This window comes from Agelaius phoeniceus, chromosome 4 (genome assembly GCF_051311805.1).
Source record: "Agelaius phoeniceus isolate bAgePho1 chromosome 4, bAgePho1.hap1, whole genome shotgun sequence".
NCBI classification, from domain to species: domain Eukaryota; kingdom Metazoa; phylum Chordata; class Aves; order Passeriformes; family Icteridae; genus Agelaius; species Agelaius phoeniceus.
This window is the reverse complement of record NC_135268.1, coordinates 68,664,972-68,692,759: the sequence shown is the minus strand read 5'-3', so window position 1 is coordinate 68,692,759 and position 27,788 is coordinate 68,664,972. Positions and strand designations below refer to the sequence as shown.

Below are 27,788 nucleotides of genomic sequence, written 5' to 3'. Positions count from 1 at the left end.
GACCCATAGATGACAGGCACATCTCAGGTCCCTGTTTCAAAGCTCTCCTGGGCCCTTTGATCATTCTCTGCTGCTATATCACAAGGTGCACTGCAAGAATATTAACACATCTTCTCCATTTTCATTGTGCTGGTGTCATCTTCCCTGCCAGGTTGGTCTGACACATGAATCTCATCTCTAACCTGACTCATGTCCACACACAGAAATTGCTGGCTGGAATGAAATGGAATTTGGGTTAGCTGGCTGAGCAGAGCAGCTGGGGGGAGCTGAAAAGCCTGAGCCCTGCTGACACTTGAGCTGGGTGTGAGGGAGGAATACAGCACTCAAATTACAGTTCATCAGCTGCTAACCCTCTGGCTTTGCTGGCCCAGTCATTCTGCAATAGCAAAATGTTATTTAATGGTCAGGTTGCTCTCACTGGAGATCTGCCTGTTGCAATCAGGCTGCAGGGTAGGATATCTTGTATTGGCTTGGAATCAGTCACTGAGAATTTGGTGTCTGTGCAGGAATTCAGTGCAGGTTCCAAAACCCATCCAGGGCTGCACTGAGCTCTGGGCAGCTGAGATCTCACCCAGCTGAGCAGCCATGCAAGGCAACTCCAGTTACCAGCCCAGAAACATTTGCAGAGTAAATGTAGCTTAAAAAAAACCAAAACTGGCCCAAGAAGATTAACTGGAGATGCCTCTTGGAGTGAGAACATACCCCAAGAGTGGCTCAGCCACTGGCAGGAGTAGCCAAAATTCAGGCATCAACTCTTGTGCCAGGCTGGAGAATGTGAGGGCAGAGGTGAGAGTTTAGCAAAATATAAATTCTAAGGACTCCACTGCCATGCCTATAAAATCAGCAACATGGTATGTCTTGGTGTTTAAGCAAAGAAGCCCCATCAGTTTAATTTAAAATACTTTCAAAAGAAGAATAGGCTAGTGGGAAAGAGCAAAGTAAGTCTGCTGCTTCTCTGTAACAGTCTGCAGGAAAGCTAAATGTGGAGTTGAGAAGGAAGTTTGAACTCATGTTTCTTGTGCAAAAAGCTTCAGGCTGAAAGGTTGGAGATTACTGGTCTGTCACTTTTCTTGAATGTAAAAAGTGCAGACTGTCACAGTGACTGTAGGTAGCAGCACCTGATGCCCTCTCTACTTACACACCCTAAAAGTGAGGTGCTGAGGAATTTATATGAGGTAGAGACACTGATTTTCCTCTACTGTGCATGCAGAATTTCTGAAGTGGTGTTGATAAATCAGTAGGTAAATTATTGCTTTGCCTTCCCAGTGGATCAATGCATAGGGGACAGGCCGTGTTGCCCAAGAGCTTTAGCAGGAATGTGTCCAGTCTTGCTTTGATTGTGGATGTCCAGGATGAGTCCTGAACCTTTCTCTCTGCCAGACCAGCTGCAGAGTGAGCTCTCCATGGCCTTGCCCTGCACCCTGGGTCAGGATGTCAAAGCTGCAGCCCAGAAGGGAGCAGCCCTGTGCTGTGGCACTGGTCAGGCTGTGCTGCTTGGACAAATACAAGTCTAGATGAAAGTGGAGGGTGAATTGCTACAGGTTACCTTATCTTTTTGTTAAACAGGACAATATTTACTGTCTGTTATTTGCCTTCTTTCTGATTTCATCTCAGTCAAACAAGCCATTGAATTTTTCCTCATTTACAGTTGCAGAATGTTAGAATCAGGCTCTCTGTGTTTACTTCAGTACTTTTCAAGACTATGTGCCATGAAGTATCTTTCAGATCCTCCCCCCTCAATAAATTATTAAAACATCAATGTAATTTTTATAAGTTGTACAATTTATATTCTGAATGTCATTTAATGTAACTCAAAAGTTCTGTATATATTGATTTTTTTGGTGTTCCTTCTTTATGGCTGTGGTGTAGTATAAAGGTTACAGAATACTTACAGTCAACCTTTTGATGGGGTGCAGTTTTAATGGAAAGTGACACTTAACCAACCCATCCTTTACAGTTAAATTCCTTTCACCAAGGAATATCTTTGTTGTCAGCTTGAGAATTAAAGTAAAAAGAAATAAAAATATTGCATTAATTCATTTCTTCATTAAGCTGCATGAAAAAAGCATTGTTGTTTTTCTTGGAGTTTAACAATATTTTTTAATTACTTTAAAATTGCAAATTTTCTGTGCTCTGGAAATGTTGTGTGTTGCTGAGAATGGCTGGGTGAATATCATCATAGATGGTTACATTTAAAAGGGAGTTATTTTGATGCAGGCCATTTCATTGTGATTCTGAAGCCAAGCATCTGTTTGACTCATTCCTAGTGAAGGAAAGCACCTACTAGAAAGATAAAGGAACATCCTGCTCCTTTACACATGGCTGTCACTGTCATACTTTCTGAAAAATCCCTTCACCAGGATTTCTTCTCCTGGGAAGCTGAGAAGCCTCAGAGAAAAATGAAAACCAGAATTACCTGATTGCTTCTCCTGTTTTGCTGCTTTGGGATGTGTTTGGAGATTGTTTACCAGCTGGCCATTGTTTGATTGGTTTCATGTGAATTGTTTTAACTTAATGGCCAATCATGGTTAGGCTGTGTGTGTTGGGACTCTGGAAGGAGTTACGAGTTCTCATTATCATTCTTTGTAACCTTCTGTCTGTATCCTTTCTCTATCCTTTCGTATAGTTTTAGTATAGCATTCTATGATTAATATAATATAATATAATATAATATAATATAATATAATATAATATAATATAATATAATATAATATAATATAATATAATATAATATAATATAAATCAGCCTTCTAAGAACATGGAGTCAGATTCACTAATCTCTCTCCTTCTCGGGGTTGCCTGCAAATTCAACACATGGCCAAGGCTGCTCTGTGCTCACGTCGCTGCAATGAAGAATCAGAAATGTTTGCCACAGAGCCACTCCAAAAGGAAGAGCCAAGGGAGGGAATGATGCTTTTAGCAACACATTTTTGTCATCTCTAGGTCACTGGACCACACAATTTTTTCTCTTCCTATTGTCCTGATAGATCTCAATGAGAAAGAGAGAAAAAGTCTCAAAATGTTGGATCTGACTTTGTGTTGTTGACTTGCTTGTTTCCCCAGGGACAGGGAGCCCTGTCTGAGAGGCTACGGAGCTTCAGCATGCAGGACCTGTCGAGCATCCGTGGGGACAGCAGCAGCACCGTCCCTCCCTCGGTCACTGTACGGACAAGCAGCAAACAGAGCCACCCAAAACCATCCAGAAGTGCATCAGAAGGCACTGGCAGCTCAGGTAAGTGCCAGTGTTATTTTCAGTGTTGTGCTGTCTGGAATATCACACTGCTCAATGAAGTCATGCCCTTGGCAGGGACAGAGAGAAACGGACGCTGCAGGCAGCACATACCAGAATTCCCAGGACACAGACATGCTCTTGGTCTCTTGGCACTTAGGAGAAAAAAACAGGATCATCATTTGATGGTTACTATTCCTGGCTGGTACCAAGGATGAGACTTGAGTGTGCAGAGAAGCCAGACTGAGTCTTTGCAACCTGAGCTGGGGGCTAAAAGCCACGCTGAAAAACTGTGTTTCCTAAGGACAATAGTTTGTTTTTCTAATTCTGAAAGAACAAAGGGAAGAAGTAGCATGCTGTAAATAAGGTCCATTCCTGAGGATTCGGTTAAAAAAATTATTTTAAGGACAATAGTTTGTTTTCTAATTCTGAAAGAACAAAGGGAAGAAATATCATGCTGTAAATAAGATCCATTCCTAGGGATTCAGTTAAAAAAATTATTTCAAGCTTGGTTAAAGAAATCTTTTTGAGTCCAAATCCAAAACATTTAACTGGAGATAGCTTTGCAGATTATATCTCAAAAAGTGAGACATGGAGGGTTATCCCAAGGAGGTGGCTCCAGATGGTTCCTGGGATTCCCACACACCACCAAAGATCACTCAACTCCAGTGCTGTGATGAGAAGCCATGGAAAGTTGCAGGCGTGTTGCACTTGGGAGTTGTGAAACATATGCTGGCAAGTCAGAAATTCAGCAGTTTCAACTTGTTCAACTTTCAACCTGTGCTGAGGTCTGTGCAAACACTTGCACTGTTTCAAGCCTGGGTATTTGCTATGCCTTCTAATTTGCTTTAGTTTTGGAATGGTATTGGAAATGTCTTGTCTGATCCTTCCTAAAGAGTATCCTTCAAGCCTCTTACAAATTCTGTGAATCAGACTTCTCCTTTTTTTTTTTTTTTTAATATTATCTGTTGAATTACATTTTCTTTATGGGTAAACTGAAATGTTGGTGCACGGTGGTTTTATTGTCATCTTTATATATGGCCTTGTGTACACTTCTCTTGACATAATCAGTCTGAAAATAAAGTGTTCACACACAGAATATAAAAGTCTTTAAAAACTCATATATTTAGACAAAAATAAATAATGACACAAATAAACTGTAATTTACTTATCTTAGTTCCACATGGAGTAGAGCAGCCTTTGTAGCTTTGCTCTTGGGACAGTGGAGTCAGCTCACCTGGCCACAAACCCCTGTCTCAAGACACAAGAGTTTCTTATTTTGGTCTGGTTTAGTGTCCATAGTGCACAAGGATCTCTCAGAATGAATCTCTGAAAAATTGTTCATAAATATTTTGAAATCAGACTGAGTGTTTATCACAAACTTTGGATTCAAGTAATTTGAGATTTTGGGTTTAATTTTTCTTTTAATGGAAACTGCACAAATTTGCAAAATCTCCCAAGACTCCATCTGTCCCACCTCATTTGGTGATTTCATTGAGGTGCCTCATTCTCCACCTGCAGAGAATACACACAGACTCCCCTTGCAGGTGGTGGGAGACTCCAGCTGTGAGCTTTGCTCTCCCTTCTGATCACAGGAAGGGAAAGATCCAGTGCTGGTCTCCGCAGTCCTTGTGCTGCTCCATGTGGGCACCATTTTGTGTGTAGCCAGAATGTCTGGAGGGGAGAACTGATCAGAGCCAGCTGTCATATGTGTGTGTGTGTGTGACTGTGATGTGCCAGCCACACTGTGCCACGTCCTGAGGGCCTTGTTCTGCTGAGAGGACACTGCTCTGGGCACACTAAGCCCAGACAGAGCTCTGTCATTCCACCTTTCATATTTGTTTAGTTGGAGAGCTGGACATCAGCAAGGGACAGACAGAATTTGCCTCTGCCCATTAGTGTGCTATATATACATATATATATATGTATATATAATGCATGTGTGAGAATGGGCATGAGCAGCCACTACAGAACAGGAGACACACAGCCCTGTCTCCTGTCTCAAAGCCCTCAGATGACATAAATATCCCTGTCAGATGTCCCCACTGCCTCACAGAAACATTGAACTCCTCTGATTTTTTACCTGCTTTAGAAACAGTGGGACACAGTCAATGTGACATCAGATGAAGTCATTAAAAATGACCCAGACAGTATTTGGCATGAGGGTGTTCATTTTAAATAGACAACTTTTCTTGTGAATTACAGAACCTGCATTGTACCTCTATTTTCCTGATGCTCTATTACCTCTTACATCAGCAACTTTCACCCAAAGCAGACTTAAAGTAGATAATTTTGGTTTGATTTTTTTTCTTTTTAGAGGTATTCCCCTCTCTTTTTTCTTTCCATCCTAGTCCCACTGCAAATCCACAAATTACATTAGCAACATTAAGAAAAGAACCAACAAAAAAGGAAACAGCTTACCCTTTCCTTCTGTAAATGCTTCATTTCTGGTGTTCTAAGAGAAACCTTAAAATAGGAGGATAATGATTCCCAAAACAAAACCTAAAGTTTATGTAATTCAAAGGAGGCTTATGTTGATTGTCCTTGACTGCTGCCAGCTAGAATTGTGCCTGCTCCTTGATCTCTTTGTGACCACACTAATTAAGGGGATTAGCTGAGGGCTGGACTTTAAGGTTATGCTCACAGTGAAAACCACAGAGCCATGTTCTCACCTGGTGTGGTTCCTTAGTCTGACAAGAGAGCAGAGCTCAGTTTCTGAGGGGTAATAGCCTTGCTATTAAGGAATTTTAGATTAAGCCCTCAGGAAAGAAGCACACACCCAAACCACCATCCCCTTTTTGATGAAAGCTCTGAAACTCACATGGTTACAATTAAGGTATAGCTGGAACAATGATGTCTGAACATAAAAATGGATGTTAACCCAATTAGCCAATAGAAGCTAAAGCCCTGTCATCACACAGGAGCTGGCATGGAGGTGCTGAGAGCTGACCCCACCTGAGAGGAGAGAGGGCTCTTTGGGATGAGCTCAGAGCTGTTCATGTGCCTCCCATGCCCTGAGCAGTGGACACACAGCCAGACCTGGGGTGGAACTTGGTGTTGCTGGTTCCAAGCCTGTTGTGTGACTGTTGTGTTTAAGAGCAGATGTGACATCTGAAATAAAGTGTTTTGGAAAGACAGGGGCATAGGGAGAGCTCTGTTGTCTTTCCTGCACAGAAGGGAGTGCTAAAATGCAGTTTTGTTGGTGTTAAACCCCCCAGCCCCTGTGACCAGCAGTGGTTCAGGTTCTGGTTTCCCAACCCTTGGGCATGTTTCCAAGCCCACTGCAGCATGAGAAAAGGCTCTCCTGACACCAGTGGACTGTGCCTGTGGCCAAAAGCTGGCTGTAGGACCAGGCTACACAAACACTCAGCCTGTTCTGTTTCCACTGCTGTTATTTTTGTAATGTGAATGGTGCTGCTTAGATGGATTTGTGATTCTTTGAATCCCCTCTTGACACAAAGTACTGTGTGAAGCGTTTGCCATTTTGTAACAACCTCATGCAGATACAGCAAAGGGGTTTTTTTTTGCCTGCTGAAGAGTGTCTTATGAGGCCAAGCAATAGAATAAGCAAGAGCTGCCTTTGAGACAAGGAGAATTGCTCTTTTTCCTCTACCCTTTGCTACCCTTTTTTGCCCCTCTACCTTTTTGTGTCTTTGCTGTGTTTCAGTGGCAGTCAATGCCTGTCCATTGTGCAGCTCTGCTGTGAGGATGGTCCTTCTGCAGGAATGGGACTGCTCAGCACACAGTGGGCTCTAGGTGTGCCCACTCATCCCAAAAAGCCCCTTCTCCTCCTCCTCACACCCAGCCAAAGCCACACCCAGATGGCATGGAGAGGCACAGGCTGCTTTTGCCCTGATTTGTGGGTGGCTGCTGACCCCACAAACAGCTCCAGGGAAACGTGCACCCCTTCCTTTGATGGGCACCAAGGATGCACAGTGAGCCCACCACCTCTTCATCTGATTTTTCACTTCACTTTTGGTTCAGCATTTCTCAGTTTATTGTCCTGGCACCCAGATGATGGACTGTGACATTTTACTTCTGTGCCTGCTCCAACCTGTGCCCTTTCCACAGGCAGAACTGCCTCTTTCCTTTGGGAACTGTAAATGTCATGTGGCTGTGCATTGTTATGGAAAAGTGTAAATTCCAGAACAATATTTCTAAACATTTTTCAAGGGAATCCTGTTGTTCTGGCAAATGCCCAGTAACAATTCACATACAGACCTGTCTTTATTAACAGGAGCTTTTGCACTTCTTAACCTTACAGCATTACCTTAATTTGTGTTGCATCAGAGGACAGTCAGTGTGCAGAGCTGATGCTGCCTGGGGCAGAGGATCACAAACAATGCAGCCACCCTCTGTATTGCCCAAACCCAGAACTCTTTCTGCTTAAGCTTGTCCCAGGCTAAGATCATTCTTATCTGGAATGATTTCAAAGCAGGAATGGACAGTGTGCTTTCTCATACTCTCCATTCCTCTGAGCAGGAGAGAATCAAAGCTGGTTTTTTGGTGTTGTGCTGAACGACCAAAGGCTTTGCAATACAGAACAAAGGTGGGGGAACATCAGCAGTCAGGATGTGTTTGGGTATTCAGTCCCCATCAACCAGAAAGATGTGTGAGAGCACCCCAGATATATGTTGTCTGAACTCCCAGAGAATAAACTCTCATAAAACTGTGATCAGCTTCCTTCTGTGTGAGATCAGAGGCTGAACCCACAGCAGATCTCTTGAGGAAGCCCAGAGTTTCACAGCAGCATCCAGCCAATGTGAGGCTGCACTCCCACTAAAAGCTGTAACCCAGCTGCTTCACTCTGGCCCATCTCTTTTCCTTTGGATACATTCAAATCCTATTTTTACATGCTAACCCCAGTCAAGGAATTGGTTCAAGTTAAATGTTATCCCTTGCTTCCAAGCTGCTCTTGACCTGGGTCAGATCCAGTGGAGAGCAGCAGCACAGACATCAGCAATGGGACAAGGAGGTGGAGGCCAGAGTGCAAGGGACAGTGAGACATCTGCTCTCAATGGTGCTGCTTTAAATAAAATGACTGTGAAACTATAGAAGAACTTCCAGTGTCTCCAGTGCAGGATAATCATAACTAAAAAAAAAAATCACACAGAGCTCAAAACCTTTTCTTCTTCAGTAACTTTCTTTAATGTGGAGTCATTGATGCCGCTGTGAGCATAAATTGAAAGGCTCCAACTGGAAATTTAGGCTGTTTCCTGGAACACAAACTGTGCTCAAGATGAAGCTGTAAACTTCACATGTTCATGAGCAGTTATGAACCACCTGCTTTCAGTGAGGGGTGCAATGCAATCCCCTTGGCTGCTTTCATTCTTATGGCAATTCCATCAGGATATTAATTCCTGTAGGACTCTCCTGGTTTAGGAAGATCAGGGATGTGTGGATAGATTCCTTTAGAGGCTGTTTGAGTGGTTGCAGCAGCCTTCTTGTAGATTCTAGAATTCTTGTAGACCTCTACAAGAATTCTAAATCTGCTGGAAGAATCCAGGCACACAGCCTTACAAACCCCAGTATTGCACTCTGTGTTTGTTATCATACAGCCTTTTTTAACTGGGTTATGCATCCATGCTCCCATTGCTTACCCACACTCCCAGATCCCTCCACTCAGGAGTTCCTTCTGTTCAGTGATCTGAGAACAGCACCAGGGAGTTGTATCTAACCCCATCCTTAACACCCCTATGGACACAGCCTGGGATGAGGCACATTCCTGAGTCTGTGCTCCATGCTGCTCATCTCCCTGTGTACACCAGGGCCTTGAAGGGCCCTTCAAAGTGGTGCCAGGTGTTTTCTAAGAGTGAGTGGCTTCCCCAATGAGTTCCTAACTCTCAGCTCCTCTTCCAGTGTGCACGTGTTGCTCGGTGTGCCGACTCCTCAGAGGTGAGTGCTGGATTTCCTGTTCTCCTGGTATCCATGCATCCCTTTTGGGCATGGCAGCATCCCCCAGCCTGGCTTGCTCCTGATGCTCTTGCTCACTGGGTTTCCTAACACCAGGGGGGCAAAGCCAGGCTGTGAGTGGGTTTGGGAGCTGTGTGTGTGTGCTCATGGCAAGGATCTCAGTGCTTCTCACCATACTGACCTGTGTTATCCAAGGATGGGGATTGTTCCTCTGGAGAAAAACTTCATTCCTTTCTCTTCTAGAGGATGGGCCATGTCCTTGCTGTGCAGTGTAACTCCTCTGCCCCTAGTGCTGGTGTAAATCCACTGGGAATGCAGCAAGAGCAAAACCTCACCAGCCCCAGCCCTGTTTTGCTGTGTTCCCTAAGGATTGGCACATGTTTCTCCATTGGTGGAGAGGACATTTGTGTTTGGGGTGAGCAGGGTATGTAGCAAATCCCAGCAACAGAGCCTGGTAAGACAAAGTAGGCTTGAACTGACTCTCCCTGATTCAGTCTCTGGCAGAAGCACTTTTGAAAAATGTCCCCACTGTCCCCAGCATTTATTGTGTTTACAAACGTGGAGAGCAGTGAATGGTTTAGCTGCTGGTGGTCTTTTCAGTGCTGTGCCAGTTAGCTGGGTTGCTAAGAGCCCAGACATGTCACTTCTGCATTTTTTTCCCAGTGACAGATGAAAGGAGTGGGAGAACTCCAATTTGGGCATGCCAGAGGATGGGACTGCCAAGCAGCTTGTCTGGGGAGAAAAAAGAAATACAGACTAGCAGTGTCTCATGTTGGTGGAAGAAAAAAAACCTTTGTAACTCCTTTTCTTCTCATCTCATATGCTTTTTGTGTATTTTGCACACTAATCAACCTGGAGACAGCAGCAGAAGGACTAAAGGATCACAGTGCTGCAGCCTGTGCCTTCCCAGAGCCCTGAAGCTGATGCCAGAGCCCAGTGCTGGTGCTTGGAGCCTGATGGTTCCAGCCTGGCACAGCCTCCTTGCACCCTGCCTGGGTGGCAAACCCTCCCTCATATTTGATTTGTTACCCCCCCTTTTCTGGCAGAGTGTGCCATTGTGCAGGACAAGGAAACATGTTTAAGATGGTATCTGTTGAAACAACACTTGTATTCACAGGGCATTTTATTAGAACTCTTCTAATTTTAGCCTAAACCTATTTTATGGATTCGACTTCAAAGTGTTATTTATAAAAAAAATCACTGAATCCTTATGGGCTTAAAAGTCATGAGGTAATCTTAGGGAAGTCTTTTAATGATGCTAAAGCAGCAATCAGTCTAATATGTTTATGAAGTGGGCCCAAAGTAATTTGGGTCTTGCTGAAATTGCATACCCTGTTTTTCACATTGGCTTGTTTTACTATTCCTGCCCCCTCTCCAGCATAGACCATGTCAGTAGGGATGTGCCAAGGCTCTGTGTCATAGAGGGTTCATTCTGTCTCCACAGGCTGCCCTTTCTCTGTCTCCCAGGCAATAGATGCATTAATGCACTCTCAGACAGTGGCCTGCCATTAAAATGCTCCTTTGTAAGTGCATCTTTGGTAGCTTTGGAGAGCTGACTACGTCATGTGAACATTTTTCAGTGCCACAAAAAGCTGGGGGAGGAAAGAATCTAATTTTGTTTAGCTAGGGCTAAGTTGCCTTGAGCTATTGGCACTCATCTTCTCTTGGTGCAAACTTTAGTGCAGCCAATTTCAGAGTCCTTCATTAACAGCTCTCATTTCCAAAGAGTTTATAATCTAAATGGGCAGATAGTCAAGTCTTTCCTCAAGCAGGGATATTAAAAGCTGCTTTAGAGCCTTGGTGCAGTCTTTTTTGGCAGGAGCAGTTGCATTAATGCTCTTGCAGGTAAAACTCTATTATTGTAAATAGGTGAAACTCCATTATTTCACTCTTGTGGTGAAACTTGTAGGTAAAACTCCATTATTTCACTCTCTGACTCCCAGAAACCTCCTCAGCTCTTAGGAGAGCACAGGCTGGTGGGGCAAAAGTCCAAGCATTCTTCTCCCTAAATGATACCCTGGGAGAAGGTGTCAGGAGGATGGCACCTTGCAGGTGCCATGGAGTGTGCATTTCTGCAGAGCCTGAAGGCCAGGCTGAGCCCCTGAGCTCCATCTGTCCCTGTCAGGGGTGCTGGGCTGGGTGCTGATGGGCTCCTCTGCTCTGAGGCAGGACTGTCCCTCTCAGCACTGGTGCTGGGCTGGGTTCTGTCACAGACATATTTTATGAGAAATCCTTTTGAGAGGATTTTTTTCCCTGAGAAGCTGAGAGGCCTCAGGAACAAAATGTAAACAATAATTATGTGCTGCTGTGGAATGCAACAGGTGCATCTGTGATTGGTCTCATGTGGTTGTTTTTAATTAATGGCCAATCACAGCCCAGCTGTTGCAGACTCTCTGGTCAGTCACAAAATTTTATTATCGTTCTTTTCTATTCCTTGCTAGCCTTCTGATGAAATCCTTTCTTCTATTCTTTTAGTATGGTTTTAATATATAATTTCCTTACAATATATATTATAAAATAATAAATCAGCCTTCTGAAACATGGAGTCAAGATTCTCATCTCTTCCCTCATCCTGGGACCCCTGTGAACAGCACCCCAGGGAGCTGATGGGCCCCTCTGCTCTGGGGCAGGTCTGTCCCTGTCAGCACTGATGAGATTCTCTGTGCTGAAGCTGTTGGCTCCACAGGAGAGCCCTTTCCTGCCCATTTGGATCACTCCCACTGGCCTCACAGTCTGCACATGACAAAACATTGATGCAATTCAGGACATTCATCCTCCTCTGCCCTGGGCAGCTTCATTAAACCACAAGCCTGTTTGACAGATGCACTCCAGCACATCTTTTTGACAGCTCCTATGCCAGCTCCTCTTGCTTTTGTTCCTGGCCAGGCCTTTGCTGGTGGAACTCCCTCCAGGTTTTAACCCAAGTTTCTGATTTCTCTCCTTTGTGTTCTGTGGAAAGTCAGGCTGCAGCGTTCAGGAGCAATGGTACAATTATGTAAGAGCTCCTTTTCCCTTTCAGAGAGGACAGAGTGAAAATCTCCAGGGATATCTGTTTGTCTTTTGGCAGTGCCTGGCAAATGCTTAAAGGCTGCTCAATATTAAACAATCTTGCTTGGGACCAGCATTTAAGAAGTAACAAAATTATGTTTGGTGGTGTTCTCTCGACTAATGTCTCTTAGGTTGCAAAGACCTGGGGCATGGTTGAGAGGGAGAAACCATTTTCCTTCTTGCAGAGAATAAATATATCTCTCATGAATTGAAGAATCAGCTGTATATCAGGAGAATTGTTGGGACTGCAAGTATTTGAGGGGACATTTAATACAAAAATGGTGATCAGAAGCCTTAGGCAGTGTAAGAAATGTGCAGGGACATTTGTGATGAATGGCTCTGGTTTGGGTGTGCACTGCAGGGTTGTGCTCCACAAGGTGACAGATCACACCCAGCCATCAGTGCAGCTCACCAAGGACCTCAATGGGACATCCACTTAATTGTGCTTTAAATAAATCACCTCTTGGTGTATTACTGAATCTAACCCCTCCTTTGTGGTGTGCTCAGAAGTGCACATGAGTTATTACAGTGGAAAGTGCTTTAAAAACACTAATTGACTTTATGTCAAGGGGGCTGATTGTACATCTTTGAACTAATTCAATTAAATGGTGTAGGTGGTTTTATTTTGGTTCTTAGCCAGTTTTGCTTCCAGCTCTTATTCTGAGGATTTTTTTAACCTTACTGAACTTAAAGAACAAACAGCAATTTTCTGTGGCTCTAGGCATTTTGTTCCTTAAAATTTCCCTTTACTAAACACTGAAGCAAATTTTTACGGGGCTGGTTTGCATCCCTTTGCACTGGTATTTATGAATAGCAATTTGTGATTTTCTTTTTGAGATTTAAAAATAGTTTCAGATGTATTTTGGTTACTTCAGGGAAGAAAAAAATTCACAGAAAATCAGAAGTTTTTAAGCACATTTGCATTGTACCAGCAGAAAGTGAAAACATTAATTATTGTTTAATAAACTTCAGCTGAATGACAGATCTGATAAAAGCAAAGATGAATATTTCTGTGTTCTGAAACAATGTTCCTTCCCCCTCTGCACCCAAATGTTTTCTCCTAACAGTTTATTCTTTCTTTTTCTCTATGTAAATATTATGGGACTCTGATGTAAGTGTTACAGATTGCATGAATTTTCCTCTGAGGTGTTTGGAGTAGACTAGCACTTAACAACTCGCTCATTTGTGGGATGTGTTTTCATTAACGGATGACTTTGTTGATGTAATTAGGCTTGTTTGCTTTGGTTGCATTTGACTCCAGCTTTGGAAAGGATGTCTGCCTCTGTTTGGTGGCTCCTGGGCAGTGTGTGCTGGTGTAGTTGGCTGCTCCTAACTCCTTGGTTTGGCAATGAAAACTGCTGGGGAGTACAGGACTTGGGTCAATGTCTTTTGGAAATGATGGTGAATTTATCTTTGTTGCAGGGGAAAGAAGCTGATGGCCATCGTAGAATAAATATCTGTTCTCCTGTGCTTATTCAGTGGTGTGCAAACCTCTTTGTATGAATGATGCCCTGGAAAGGCTTAACTTTGGAGTGACTTTACCTTCCATTACAATAATACAACACATCACTCTTGGTTTGTGTAGTCTGTGACTGTGGTTTCCCCCATTGCTCCTGAGGAATTCAAGTGATGGGAGAAAGAAATATTGTGCCTGGCAAAGTAAGGGGAGGTCCAATGTCAAAGTTGTCTGATTCTCACTGTAACCGTACTTAAGTGTCCAGATTTTTCAGAGGATCTAGATCAAAGTCATTTGTTCACTTAGGCCTGGTCCTGACTTCTGTTGTCAAGAAAATCCAAAGGAATTTGGTACAGATTTACATGGCAGCATGGACCAGAGTCTGAACCAAAGTGATTGCTGAACCAGCACACACTGCTCAATCCCAGATATTGCTGTAGAAAGAGTTTTGCAAGTGAAATTTCTTACCCTTGTTGAATCATAGAGATGAAAGGTTGGGCTGATCTGGCCCTACATTTCCTGCTCCATGCTGGGTTGTTCCCTGAAGTACATTAACAGCTCAGATCCCAACTCTGCAGAGCACTCAAATGTCTGCTTTAACTTGAAATGTGCCCATTTTCAGGGCTTCCCACACAATTGGTTGTATCAGTTCCCTTGGGAGGAATTATGATGGAATGATAGGAACTGGAATTAAGGGAATTAACTGGAATAATCTGTTCCCTTAGACTGTTTACAGTCAGATTCTGTCTTGCTTTAGTGGAGAGAGGAGTGTAATCTGGTCTGTGCACTGAAAAGGTGTTTGCAAGAGGCAGCAGCAGCTTCAGTCCTGGAACACCAGCCCATTTCCCACTTCTGCAGCAATTCAGCCCCTCCACACAAAGCTGTGGAGCCATAAATGTACCAGGTGGAGACACCTAAAGCACAGCCCAGCCTGGCATGGGCAGTGAGGGTCTCCCCAGCAGGGCCAGGGCAAAGGTCTGGTGTATGATCCATGTTTGTACACAGCCACCTCCTGGCTGGGGCAGTCCCTGGGCTTGTTGGCTGTTCCTGGAGCAGCACAATCTGCTGACTCTGCTGCTCTGGGGACATCTGATAGTGACCTGAGGCCCCACAGCCTCAGATCATAAAAATGGCTCTTACAAACACACAGAAGGTCACCCAAGGCCAAGTGCTGTCCTCAAAATGCACACTCCAGCCCTAACAGTATGTTTAGCTCCTCAATCTTTACCTTCTCTGGTAACAACCCTTGGTGTCCCAGAACACTTTCATTCACTTTGAACCTCCATCTCCTTTCTCAGCAGTTCCTCACATGTGTGTTTGTTCTTCTGATTAACCCCTGCTTTACAGTTTTACTCACTCTCTTGGTGTCAGAAAATCCATTTTCTATCATATCATCACCATATTCACAAAAAATATCAATTTCAGAGTTGGGGCTCACACAGCAGCTGCTTTTTGGAGATGAGTTCTCTGCCATCCCACAACAGCAGAATGCTTCCACAAATGTGGGACAAAGGCTGGCACCCCAAAGCCTGGCAGATCAATATGATCTTGGCTTGCTCACAATACAGATGTCCTTCCCAAGGCAGGATGGGCAGGGAGTCCTCCCTTCTTATTCCAGGTCTGAAGGAAAGTGATGTGTGTATTAAAGATCTTTTCTCATCCATGGCCAGGAAAGTGGTGGAAAAGTCTGGGAGAGCCCATCTTCCTTCTTCCAGTTGAGTGAGGCTGAAGCTAAACTGGTTCCCATTTGGGTGGTTTTCAGTGTCCCACTCACAATGACGTGGAGCAGGGAAGAAAAGGGCATGAGCCCAACTTCCAGTGAGCTTTACAGACCTCTCAGCTGCAGGGATCAAAGCAGCATGCACCAGCTTGGAGGCTGAGCTCTTCTCTTGATCTTCATGGAAGCAGCTTCAGGACATGGATGTGATGCTTGGACTGATGGGGAGAATGGAAAACCTGCAGGAGACTGTGCTTGCTGTGGAGGTGACATCAATGTGTGCTGCAAAACTATGGGATTCACAGAAGCATTGTCAGGCTGACAGCTCCTTCTGGCTCCTTTTCCATGGACTGGCTGGTTGTAGAATGGCAGCATGGCACATTGCCATGATTCTGTTCCCTCAGCCTCAGCAGCCAGTGTCTCCTCACTCTGGTCACTGACCACCCCAGCTCTGGGTCTCCAACACCCCTCCATCCTGTCCCTTTCCAAGCCCTTTTTCCCTGGTGAAAGCCCCTTTCTGCTCTCAGTGGCACATGGCTGGAACTGTGTTGTTGGGCCACTGTGCCAACCTCAGTGAGGCCATTAAAAGAAGCTCTGAGCCACTTCTACTAAACTTGACTAAATTTTGATTTGGCTTAGGCAGGCAGCAAAGAACAGCTTCCACAGCCAAGAGAGGGTCTAAGCCAGGCTGCTCCTGGGTAGATCACTTCCCAAGGGGAGGGATAAAGTAGTAAACCAAAACATTCCTGTACTCTTCTGCCATGTGGTCTAGAGAACATTTAATTCTGCCCACAGTGCAGTGTTCACACTACAGTCCTACACAGAATAAAAACATTTCAGCATTATCCTGGGCCTCTCTGCAACATGCTTATCAACATCTTCAGTACAGCTGGGGAAAAAGTCAACTTCCAGCTCTTCCTGCAAACCTGCAGTGGTGTTTTCCAGCCTGCCCATGTGAATGGTGATAAAGGGGTAGAAGCACAGGGTCAGTGGGCAGAGGATGGTGTGCACAGGCTGCTGTCTCGAGCAGCAGCTGCATCCTGTGGGCTGAGAGTGATTAGCTGCTGACTTTAATCTGGCACTGGGGAGAGCCCCAGTGACCTGGTCATGACTTGTGGTGTTGCTGTGGCCAAATCATTTCCCCCCTGTCTGTCACCCAACTGGAAGAGCTGTCGAAGAATTCAGTTCTTTTGGGCTTTAAGAATCAAAAGGGATTAGTAAGTATTAGATGTTTAAGAATCCTCTTTGGTTTCAGTCTTTGGTCCAGCAGACTCTTACAGTCAGGCTGAGACAAGAACAGAGCATTATTTCTATGTATGTTCATGCAACAAAGTATAGACCCAGTAATTCTGATTAGTGCCACTTCAACAGCAAATAGTTCCCCTCCTCCCATGTTTTGGAATAAAAAAAGCCTTCTCCATTAAACAATTAAACATCCAGCAAAACAATTAAAACCTCCAGAGAAATCTCCAGCCCTGCTGGTAAGAAACCATGGAGAGCAGGAAACCTGGTCATGTTGAGTTTCCTCTTCTGTACCTTTTGCTTTGGGCTGTTCATTAAAAATTTACTGTGTGTATTTAGGCAGGAAATGGATTGTTTTGTGTAGCACAACCAGTCCCACAAAGAGTGTGCCATAAGTTACAAGGGTAAGAACCACCAAGTGTTTGTGGTTTGAAGTTTTGAGGCCCTAAACTGCCTTCAGGAACATCAGCAGAGCCAGTGCTCCACCACCACATTTACTCCAGAGTGAGAGAAGAGACACTTTTCCCTGCACTGGTTTTCCAGCAGCACACCCACTTGATGAGGGTCCATTCAGTGCCTGGTGAAGCTTTTTGAGAACTTCAGTGGATCTCAGACTGAGTCTTGACCTGACCTTGACCACTTGACCACAAGGCTTGCCTTGACCACTCTCAGTTTCAAGTCAGTAAGTGCTGCTGTTTCCTATTTCTGCATCCCAGGCAGCTCTCTCTGTGCTTGCCAGAGGACTTCAACACCCATTTGGAGTCTTCTAGAGGAAGCAGTAGATGCAGGAGCTATGGATGGAACCAGCAATTCAAGAAATCAGTTATTTTATTTATCCCTGAGCAAACAAACAAACAAAAAATCTCTTTCTAGTGTCAACCTCCCAAACATCAAAAGCTGTGAATTTAGTCTCAATTCTGTGTAAAATAATCAAAATAGACTTTATCATAGCTTTATAAACAAGAGCCTACTGATTTCTAATCCCACAGCTGCTATTATTAGAGTGTGATGTGTGACTCTTCTGCCTATTAATCCCTGGAAGATGCATGGCTTTGCAGTGAGTGACCTTTGTGTGAACCAAACCACCACTGATTTCCTCATCCCCTGTCTCCACATTTAGGCTGCAAATGGCTGTGTTAAATAGGTGAATTAAGTGTGGACATTAGGTATGAGAAGCCACCTGAGACAAACTGTGAAACAAAAGGCTCAGTGTTCTCAGATGATGAAGAGAACGATTGTGCATCCACGAACAAAAGGCCCAAAAAGAAGGATCCACCCCTTGAGGTACTTCCATACTGTCAAGACTCCTCCTTCTATGACATTCCTTGATTCTTCAGCTGGAATCTTCAACTGAACAAACACCTCTCTTTGGTCTAAACTCACTAAATACACTTTAAGTTGCTTCATGGAAACAAAAGAACTAAAGGAAATGCAGACCTTGCTCTGATTTGTCAAAATTTTAGCAACATTTCCTTATGGAGGAAATAAAACCTCTGTGGGAGATGCTGTAGGCAGACTCCTTGCAGATCTGGGCAGGGTGGATGGAGGCACAGCCAGCAGATCTCCACCTGTGGGAAGCTGAGTTTGTTGCCTCCCAAGTCCTTCCCTTGGCTCAGTGTGAGGGAGCAGAGCTGTGTGGTTTGGCCAGCAGCTGCAATCCCTTCTGCTGGGCTGTCCTACCTGTGGGGGCTGTCACCAAAGTCTGGGCTACTCTGTTCCAGCCATGGAAAGGTGCAGCCTCTCCAGCTACTCCCAGAGCTGTCCAGTGGCCTCCCAAAGGAGGCAGAGCTGTTCATGCCCCATTTAAGGGCTTTGGCTGTGCAGTTCATGACAGCTTTGCTTTAAGGGCCACCTGGTTTCCCCAAGAGCAGCCTTCTCCCAGGCTGCAGGAGCTGCTGCTCTAGTTGTCTGGCTGTGTCCCTGGTTCACACAGAGCTCCTCTGAGCAGCTGTGGAGTCAGGTGTGCTGTGGGATCCATTGCTGCTGTACACAGCAGCTTTGCTCCTCACCTCTGCTCCAGATCCCATCCAGATCTGCTGTGCTGGTGGGGATTCACTGCAGGGACCTGCATTTCAGGCTTGGAAGATGGGGTGAAGTGTTGGATTAATCTCATCTCTGGAGAAACTACTTGGGTTTATGGTCAAGCTAGAAAAAATGGAGATTTAGGTGTAATCTAAACAAAACCTCACCGTGCTGCTGTCCCTTGTCTACATGAATAGTTATACATTGCTGCATCATGGCAATGCAGAAACAGGGCATGGTCTTGGGTTTGAAAGTCCTGAAAAAAGAAAAGTCCTTGCTTTAGTCCTGTCAGGCCCTTACAGGTAAATATGGGTTAAAGAAAAGTCCTTGCTTTGGTCCTGTCAGGCCCTTACTGGTAAATATGGGTTAAAGAAAAGTCCTTGCTTTGGTCCTGTCAGGCCCTAACAGGTAAATATGGGTTAATGGCTATTAAGAAAGCAAGGCTTTGGATGTTTATGTAAATGGAATAGAAGATCCTACCACACCTTGCAGTGTTACTTGATGTAGTGACAGGCCTCCACACTGAGAATCCATGCCCTGGTAAAACATCTGATAACCATTTCTTGTTGTGAAGCTCATGAGACACAATGCCTCTCCAGAACTCTTCAGAGAGAAGTAGGCACAGCAGATTAGGGCTTTTTCTTTCATTTGTTGGCTGGCCTAATGTCTATCTGAGACTGGAGAACAGGGTTAACCACAGGAAACCAAATTCCTGGAGTTGGTCTGCCTCCTCCTGGGTAGTCAGGGCTCCTTGTAAGGGCTCTGCACCAGCTGACTACAAGGCAGAAATCCAATAGCTGGTTTCTAAAATAATTTCAACAGATATTGTCTGGCCTCTTTCCCAAGCAAGAGGGTGATTTTAAGGAGTTCTACCTCATGAGAATTACAGTCCTTGTGTGCTCCATCTTGGGAAACCCTGCAGCTTTGTAATGCCATGAGCTGTACCCTCCGAGGAGCTGTGGATGGGTTGGACAGGGCAGGATGGGCTGGGAGACACCAGAGCTGGCTCCCTGCCACCAGTTTGATCTCTAGATTCATGAGCTGCTGTAAATGGCACCAGTTTGACCTGGCTCTTTCAACTGTTGAGTTATTAGCAATCGTTAGCCACACCTCTAATCAAGAACCAGAGAGGAACGTGTTAATTACACCTGGGTGTACAACAGGTTTCTTAAAGAGATTTAGTCCTCACCTGGTCATTCATTGATCTTCAGGACCAAAACTTCTGCATTATTTCATGAGTGGAATGGGATCCTATTCACAGAGGTCCCCCAAAGATGGGTGTGTTGTAAGGAATAAAAAGATGTTTCCTCCTATGCCTCTGAAGTTTTGTCTCGTTTCTCTGCAGGCACCGCCTAGGACTCTTAGACCTCGCTTCAGGAAGAAAAGTACCTCGTCCTCTGCCACTGAAACAATGTGAGTGCAATGAGCCAATAGCACCAAGATCCACAGAATGTCTCTCTTCTGCCTTAAAGAGCTACTTGTTCATAACCTAGGAAGCAGCAGTGGGATGGATGTGCTTTGATGTACAGCACTGTAGACATGGCCTTTCTCCTCCCCTCTCCACGTCCTTCTGTGGCACTCTGCTGGTGTTTGTCCCTGCTGTGGGTAGGACAGTCTGGCAGGCACCTGCAGGTGAGGGGTCCTGGTTTGGTTTGCAGAATGTGCACCCACCCACAGTGTACATTTACAGTTTCATTTGTGTCTGCATAGCTCTTGCTCTGTGAATGCCCAGAGGAAACAACAATAATCAGTTACTCATGATGCTACATTGACAGTGTATTTATTTATGGCTTTATCATGGATGAAGTGGATTTGCAGAACCCATGGATTTCTCTTTCCTCCCTTCCTCCTCAAGACTGTGAATGATGTAACAAATGTCAAAGTACTTTGACTGTACAAAATGTCCAAGATTTGTTAGAGAAAGCTGAGCTGCAACTGAGTTTTTCTGCAAGTAAATCACATGTTCTGAGAAAACCATTGTGCTAAACCCACAGAGACAAAACCACTTACAGAGGATGAGGAAGTGATGTGCAAGAGAAAAAAAAATTGTTTCAATGATGTAATGAAGGGGGAGTCCTAATTTCAATCAGCCTGAGCCAGGAGAGTATTTTGTGGAAAATGATGTATAGAAGAACTAAATCCCACCACTTGTGGCCAATGTTCTACTGCGAGTTTTAAAGTGTGAGCAAGCCAGGCTTGAGCAAGCTGCAGCAACAGAAATTAGAATTGCTTTAGTGATGCATTTCCAGGGGAAGAGACACCTTTCTTCCCTGCTGCAACAGTGCTAGTCCCAGCACTCTGCTCTGCTGCTGAGGGGCTGCTGTTCTGCTTGCATGAGCAGAGGAGGGTGCTGGGTCTGAGCTGCTTTTTGAAGCCTGGAGTTTCTCCTGTAGCGTGGAGTTTGGTTAGAACCACAAGAACCAGATGGAGTGGTTTATTTGTATCCATATATAAATGGGAAATATAAAAGAAGAGGAAGACATGGTAGGGTTTGTGTATTTGTGCTTCAAGTTGGTGTCTCTTGTAAGTGTTGAGCATGTGAGATTCACACATAAGTTAATTACGTGACCCTTTGTGTTTGCTCTTGGACCTGTCACATAGACTAGAAAAGGATTTAGCATTATGTAGGATGTGCCATCACCAGTGGATCAGCACAGGGGCTCCATGGTGTCACTGTTCATCTGGCTCAGGTGCAGCAGCCCAGGGTGCCAAAAGCCAGCTGGAGTGTGCCAGGCTCACAGATAACTCTGAAGTGGCCTTTGAAACCATTTCTCTGCCAGGTGTGCATCCATATCCCAGCTGCCCACCTGGTGGGTCCCTGAAGTCACCCCCACAGCTTCCTACATGTGTGGGGCAGAAAGAAATAAATTACATGCACACAGAAATGTTTATCTGACCTGGCTAGGAAATGGAAAATCAAGCAGGTGTTTCCTGTGTCTGCCACAGTATTTGGCCTCATTATACGAGAATTTTATTTCCATGTGCTGATTCAGTCATATTTTGCAAATTTTGAAAAATTCTTCAGAAACTAAACTAAAAAAAAAACCCCAAACAAACCTGTCTAAAGAGCAGTAACAGAAGAGTTGGTCCCTGGAAGATACTCAGCAAAAGCTTTGAGAAGCTAAGCTAATGTATTTTAGTTCTAAGCAGCTTTAGAGTTTATTTGATTTCTTTTGGCTAACATTAAAAAGAAATAGGAAAACTGCCTGCACTGTTAGCAGAAAATAAAATCCTGTTGCAAGCAAGCCATGCTTCCCTGCTATGCAATGGGCTGCTGTAAGATAAAAAAGAAGCTGACAAGTTTGCACTCAATTATGCCAAATAACCCCAACAACATAGAGCTGCATAACATCTGACAAGTTCTAATCTCAGCCACGCTGTATTAACATTGATTCTCACTAAAACTATTTAATGTGCGTCTAATCTGCTGTTTTACTGTAAACTTGACTGTTTAGCATTTCTTAAGTGCTGAGGTGAAATGTTGACAAGGGAGTTGCCTTATATCTCTCAAAACATTCACTGTATAAATGAGAAAAATAAACCTTTTCATATATCTGGAAAAGAAAAACTGTATTATCAACGGAGCTGTATATTTGCATATAGATAGACAGAAATGTGAATGCCTGACCTCGTGCACTCGTGCTCCTTGTGCTCCAGTGCCCTGTACAGACGAGAGCAGCCACTCGCTTTGATTCCTCACCTTCCTCGCACAGGTTGTTTACAGGGGCTGTCCCCAGCCTGTCAGCTCGGTGTCACAGCTGCTGTGTTCATTCCGGATAAACACCACCCGTGAAGTCTTTCTTTTGTTCCAGCTTTTCTCTGGAGCCTCTGGCAATGAGCGAGTCCGGTTCGGTGATTCTCGCCTTCCTGCGCTGCTGCTGACCCCTCCTGGCAAACCGGGGTGTGCAGGAGAGATGGATGGATGGATGGATGGATGGATGGATGGATGGATGGATGGATGGATGGATGGACGGATGGATGCTTTCTAGGCATGTGTTGGAAAGGAGCAGTTCTCAGCTCCCTTCCCGCTCCAGCTCTGGGTGTGCAGGCTGGTTGAGCACTTCCAGATCTCCCCTCCTAAAATCAAGCAATCTTTCAGCTGATGGTTTAAAATAGCGGATCTGGCTCAATTTAAAAAGCCCAGTTTTGGGGCCTTTCAGGCAGCTGGCCCCTACCATCAGTCCTGTAGGGCAGGCAGCATGTCCTGATGTCGCAGAGAGGGCTGAGAGAGTGGAACTCTGAAGAGAACAGGCCAGCCCAAGGAAACAGCCTTTACCCAGCTCAAGGCTCCAGTGAAAACTGCATTATTTTAATCACATAAAATTGAGGCTGAGGGGAGAGAAACTGCAGCTGGAGGTGGTCTGTGGTAAACAGGCCTGTGAATGACCTCCCCAATTTACATAAAATCATGCAGTTATGAAGAAATGAGCCTGGAGCAGCCCAGTGCTCCCCTCTGTGCCTCCTCTCCTGCCATAGGGGTCAGCATCAGCACAGCTCCAGCAGTCACCAACTGCTGAATCAGGATCCCACGAATAACAAGACAGACTTCACGTGTGTCCCTGTCACCCTGGAATGAATCAACCTAAAAACCTTGTGGAAGTGCAAACCCAGCTCAGAAGGGAAGAGAATCAGGCAATTTATTCCTGCTAGGAGGGAGAAAGCTGCTTGGAGACAACACTTCTCCTGTAAACAACCTGCTGCCTCTGGCTGCCAGCGAGTCCTCGTGTCGTGATGAACCCTTGTGCTCCTCACCCACAGTCTCCCTTTTGCTGTTAGTTTCAGGTTCCTGTTTTGCATCCAGCACATTTGAACTAGCAGAGAACACATCGGGATTTGCGTTTAGACAAACTATTTAAGGCTCATAATTGTGCACTTGGTGTGATTTCTTTCCTGTGATGGGTAGAAAAGGTACACTCGATGCCTCACAAGGACAGCCATTACCAACAGAATTCCAAAGGCTGATGTTTTGCTGGTTTTGTTATACTGCTTGATATACATCTTGAATAAAGTCTTAATCTTTTCTTTATTAAAAAAAAAAGAACAAAAAACAAAACCAAACATCTTTAGTCTGTTCAATGTATCTGGCAGGCCAGAATAATCACTTTGATTGCTGTATTATTTTTATCTGAATTCTGGCTGACTGTATATAGATGTATTCACTAAGTGCTGCATGTCCTTCAGAACTTTCTGTATCATGAACTGGAAAAAAGAACAAAATACAGCTACTGAACACTCTGAGTAACTAGTGAATTCATTGAAATGCTACAGCCTTGTACAGCAAACCACCTCTGCTATACAGGCAGCTCTGGGGCTGATGACCAGGGACTCTGCTCAAAAATGGGGGACCAGGGAATGCTTTAAAGTACTGCTTTCATACACTTTCTGGAGTATCAGCTTTGTAGAGAAAACATCTGATCCAAGCCTTAGCAAAAAAAGGGTCTGGTTGATCTGCTCACTCCAAAGAGATCCCATGATAAACCCTTGTGGTTGTTCCATTCATGTGTGACCAGGAATGTGCAGTATGAGGTCTATTTAGACTTAAAGGAAAAATGAACAAGAAATTACCTGACTTGTCTGCTTGAGGATGTTGTGCAGGACACAAAGAATAGATTGTACTACTCAAAACCCAAGAGGACATAAAATGTGAGTCCTGTAATGAAAGCTGGTGGCCAATACATTTTAAAATTAGTTATAAAACCAGCATGAAATTCTGGTTTGGGGTTTTTTTTCCCCTGCACTTTCTAGCATGGACACAAGGCAATAGTGTGCTATTGTGACAGGCAACAATGCTAAGATGGACCCTGCTCTCTTTTTTCCCCTTCCCCAGAAGACTCCATTTAGTGAGCCACCACTTAGTATGGATACAGCAAAATAGATTCTGAGGATATTTAAACATATTTATTTTAAAAAATAAGATTAAGTATGTTGAATTATTCACTTTTAGTGTTGTTTAGTGTATTCCTCCATGACAGACAATCACAGGAAACCACCAGACATCAGAATGTGTAGGTGACCAGCCTGACCTCTGCTAAGTAAAACAAACAGCAGATGAAGACAAATTCGAGTATTCCTTTATTGTGGGCATTGATTCCCATAATTCTGCTCAGATATTTATTTTAAAAAGTACAGGCAGTACAGATGCATGTTCCAACACCCAGACCATGCCACAGGACCAGAGATGTGCAAAGCCCAGATTTACACACGAAGGTTTGTGCGGTCGTGGTACTTCTGGTAGGGGTCATCAACGTACCAGGTCCTTCTTTTCCAGAAGGAAGTGGTCATTTTATCCAGGAGCTTACACTGTGTCCTGGTGCACAGCACCAACTCCCTCAAACGCTTCTTCCTGGCAGCTGACTTCTTCCACAGCTTCTTCTTATAACCAGACTGTCAGGAGAAAACACACCCCAAAAAACCCCCATTTCTTAGTAGGTCACTGCAAATGCACAAACACAGCCACCCTGCTCAGCAAACCTGGATAAATCCCTCACTTTGGGAAAATGGCAGGCTCTCTACAGAGCTTTTTTAACTTCCATGCAGCCACTGCCCTCCAAGAGAAGGAAAACAATTACACTTTACTCTGACTGTAAAGAACAGGCTCTCATTATCCAGAAAATCTCACCTTTCTCCTCACCCAGAGGCCGTTGTGCAGCCGGAGGAACCTTTTGACCACAGATTTCACACTTTTCCTCTTTCCTTTCCGTAGGCTGCAGTAGGTGAGGGTCCTTGCTGGCTGCTGGAGTAAACTTGGAAGTAGAGGTGTGACACTAAAAAAAAACCAGACCAACCCAAAATGAAGAGGGAAACAGAACAGGAATGAAACACCTTTTTCTGAAAGAAATCCCTGCCTTCATCAAACACACAGAGATCAGAAGAGCTGTGGCTTGATTGAAGGGTAACAAGGACTCCTCCAGTATTACAGCACAGCATCTAATGGGTGTAGAATACCAATGGCAGGGCTGGACTCTTGTCAAAATTCAACTCAAACTTATTATTTCACACAGAGCACCTTTTTAAATCTACTAAAAGCAGTCAAACACTCAGAAGCCAATATTCAGCTGTTACTTGGATTCAGAAATTACTTTTAGAATATTAGTCACAAAATAGTTTGAGTTGGAAGGGGCCTCGTAAATCATCTAGTCCAACACCCACCAGCAGCAAGAGAAACAGCAGTTATTACCACACTAATTGTAAAATATGGCTGCAAAGATTATCCTAATTTATCTCCTGCTTCAAGCATTAATGGTGACTAAAGTGGGAGGCTTTGGGGCTAACACAGACTCATTGTAAAATGAAAAGGTGCCCAAGAGTGTCACACTGTGGTTTATATATTATACATGTGTTTGTCTGTCTGTCTATCTATCTATCTATCTAATATCTATATGGGGAATGGGGTCAGTCTATTCTCCCAAGAAACAAACAGGACAAGAGAAAATTTTGCCAGGAGAGGTTTAGATTGACTCTAGGGAAAACTTTCTTCACAGAAGGAGTTGTCAAGCACTGAACAGGCTGTGCAGGGCAATGGACAAGTCTCCATCCCTGGAGGGATGTAAAATCTGTGCAGATGTGGCACTTGAGGACATGATTTAGTGCTGGCCTTGGCAGTGCTGGGGTAAGGGTTGGACTTGATGATCTTAGAGGTCCTTTCCAAACTATGATCTACAATATCCATGTATACATATGGAGGAATTTCAACATATATACTACACATATTGCATATGTTATATAATACTACATATTATTAGATATGACATAGACTATATTAATAATATTAATACACACAATGATTAATTATATATGTTATAGGATACAGAATAAATTCACAGTATATTGCATATTATGTAATGCATATGTAGTGGGATAAAATATATACTCCTAAATACATTTATGTATAAATATATTTTCATATCAAATATAGTTATAAATATACATATCTTTTAAATGTCTAGTATTTCAAATTATTTATATTTATATGAAACAATATAATACATCTAAAACACGTAAGGTATGCAAATAAAAATATACATTAGGTACATATATATAAGATATATAAGATACATAGAGAGAAACTGAAACCCCTTTTAAGGGTTTTTCGCACGAGGGAGAAGCCGCGCAGCCGCACCTGCTGAGCACCGAGGGTGTCCCTGCCCGGGGCCGGTTCTCGCCGAGCAGCCGCGGGGTCCAGAGCGGGGCCGGGGCCGGTGCGTGCCCGACGCACCGGGCGAAGTGGCCGCTGAGCGGGAGCGCACGGGGGGCCCAGCGCCGCAGGATCCCTGCGGGGACACGGGAGAGCCTCAGCACAAACATCCCCGCCAGACACCCCCAGCCCCAGCCCCGGCCCCGACACCGCCCCGGTACCGACCCGCCAGGGCCCCGCGGGCCGCCGCCGCCGCCATGGCCACGCTGCGCCGGGCGGGGCCGCGCCGGGTCCCGCCCACGGGGGCGGCGGCCGCAGCGGAGCCGGGATCCGGCAGCGGAGCCGGGATCCGGCAGCGGAGCCGGGATCCGGCAGCGGAGCCGGGATCCGGCAGCGGAGCCGGGATCCCTCACACACCCAGAGTCCTCCCCGCTCCCGCTCTTCCCCGCTTCACACCCGTCACCTTCAATGAGCGGCACACACCGACCCTCCGCCCCAGGGGGTTTGAAGCTTGTTACTAAAGTCTCCTAAAAAACCCACCAGGTGGATTTAACTCATTGCTTGTGGACATTACTGGTGTATTCTGATTTTTTTTCTCTTCGGAAATCTGGCCGGACTGGTTGAAGGATGAGATAAAAATGGCTCTTGAGTGCTCTGACCGTGAGAAGGTTTATGAGCGAGCTGTGAAAGGTTATAGCTGCAAATTGTTGATAAATGCTATAAAATGTGCTGTGTTACACTCAGACTGGGGGACTCTAGGAAAGGCTGAGAGAGACGGCCTTGGGAAGAGACCTGAGAGGAGACCTCATCCATGTCCGTCAGTGTCCGAATTTATTTGTACACTGTCAGTGCCCGGAGCAGGGACAGGCTGTGCTCGGTGGTGCCGGGCAATGGGGTATGAGGGAAGGGGCAGAAGCTGATGCCCAGGAGCGGCACCTGAACGTGCGGAAGAACTTCCCCACAGTGCCGTGACCGAGCACTGGGGCATATTGCCCAGAGCGGGTGCGGAGTGTCCCTCACTGGAGAC

At 44.8% G+C, this 27,788-nt stretch overlaps 2 protein-coding genes across 3 annotated transcripts in view; one reads left to right on the top strand and one right to left on the bottom strand.

The window, feature by feature from the left end:
* The window catches only part of REEP1 (receptor accessory protein 1), a 68,504-nt gene extending 44,639 nt beyond the window's left edge, over positions 1–23,865 (top strand). Inside the window, exons 6-9 of one of the 2 annotated variants that reach the window (XM_077177849.1) lie at positions 3,064–3,232; positions 9,089–9,124; positions 17,750–17,889; positions 19,973–23,865. In XM_077177849.1, the coding sequence (XP_077033964.1) occupies positions 3,064–3,232; positions 9,089–9,124; positions 17,750–17,889; positions 19,973–20,044 (417 nt within the window). In that variant the 3' untranslated portion in view covers positions 20,045–23,865. The remainder of the gene's footprint in view (positions 1–3,063; positions 3,233–9,088; positions 9,125–17,749; positions 17,890–19,972) is intronic. The other variant, XM_077177848.1, reaches the window with a different exon arrangement.
* Positions 23,866–24,676: 811 nt separating this feature from the next.
* MRPL35 (mitochondrial ribosomal protein L35) lies at positions 24,677–27,126 on the bottom strand. Its single transcript, XM_054632825.2, has 4 exons — positions 26,987–27,126; positions 26,747–26,897; positions 25,247–25,391; positions 24,677–25,011 (listed from the first exon to the last, which is right to left on the bottom strand). The coding sequence occupies exons 1-4, from the start codon at positions 27,018–27,020 to the stop codon at positions 24,823–24,825; spliced, it is 519 nt and encodes a 172-aa protein (XP_054488800.2). The 5' UTR covers positions 27,021–27,126; the 3' UTR covers positions 24,677–24,822.
* Between the last annotated feature and the right edge of the window lie 662 nt (positions 27,127–27,788).

Bases quoted from the DNA above. Each gene is read 5' to 3' on its own strand.
- MRPL35 (XM_054632825.2), bottom strand. From the start codon at position 27,020: ATGGCGGCGGCGGCGGCCCGCGGGGCCCTGGCGG. The intron at 26,898-26,986 runs GTCGGTACCGGG...GTGTCCCCGCAG, and splicing joins GGCCCGCGGGGCCCTGGCGG to GGATCCTGCGGCGCTGGGCC. The intron at 25,012-25,246 runs GTGAGATTTTCT...TTCTCCTGACAG, and splicing joins GCCTCTGGGTGAGGAGAAAG to TCTGGTTATAAGAAGAAGCT.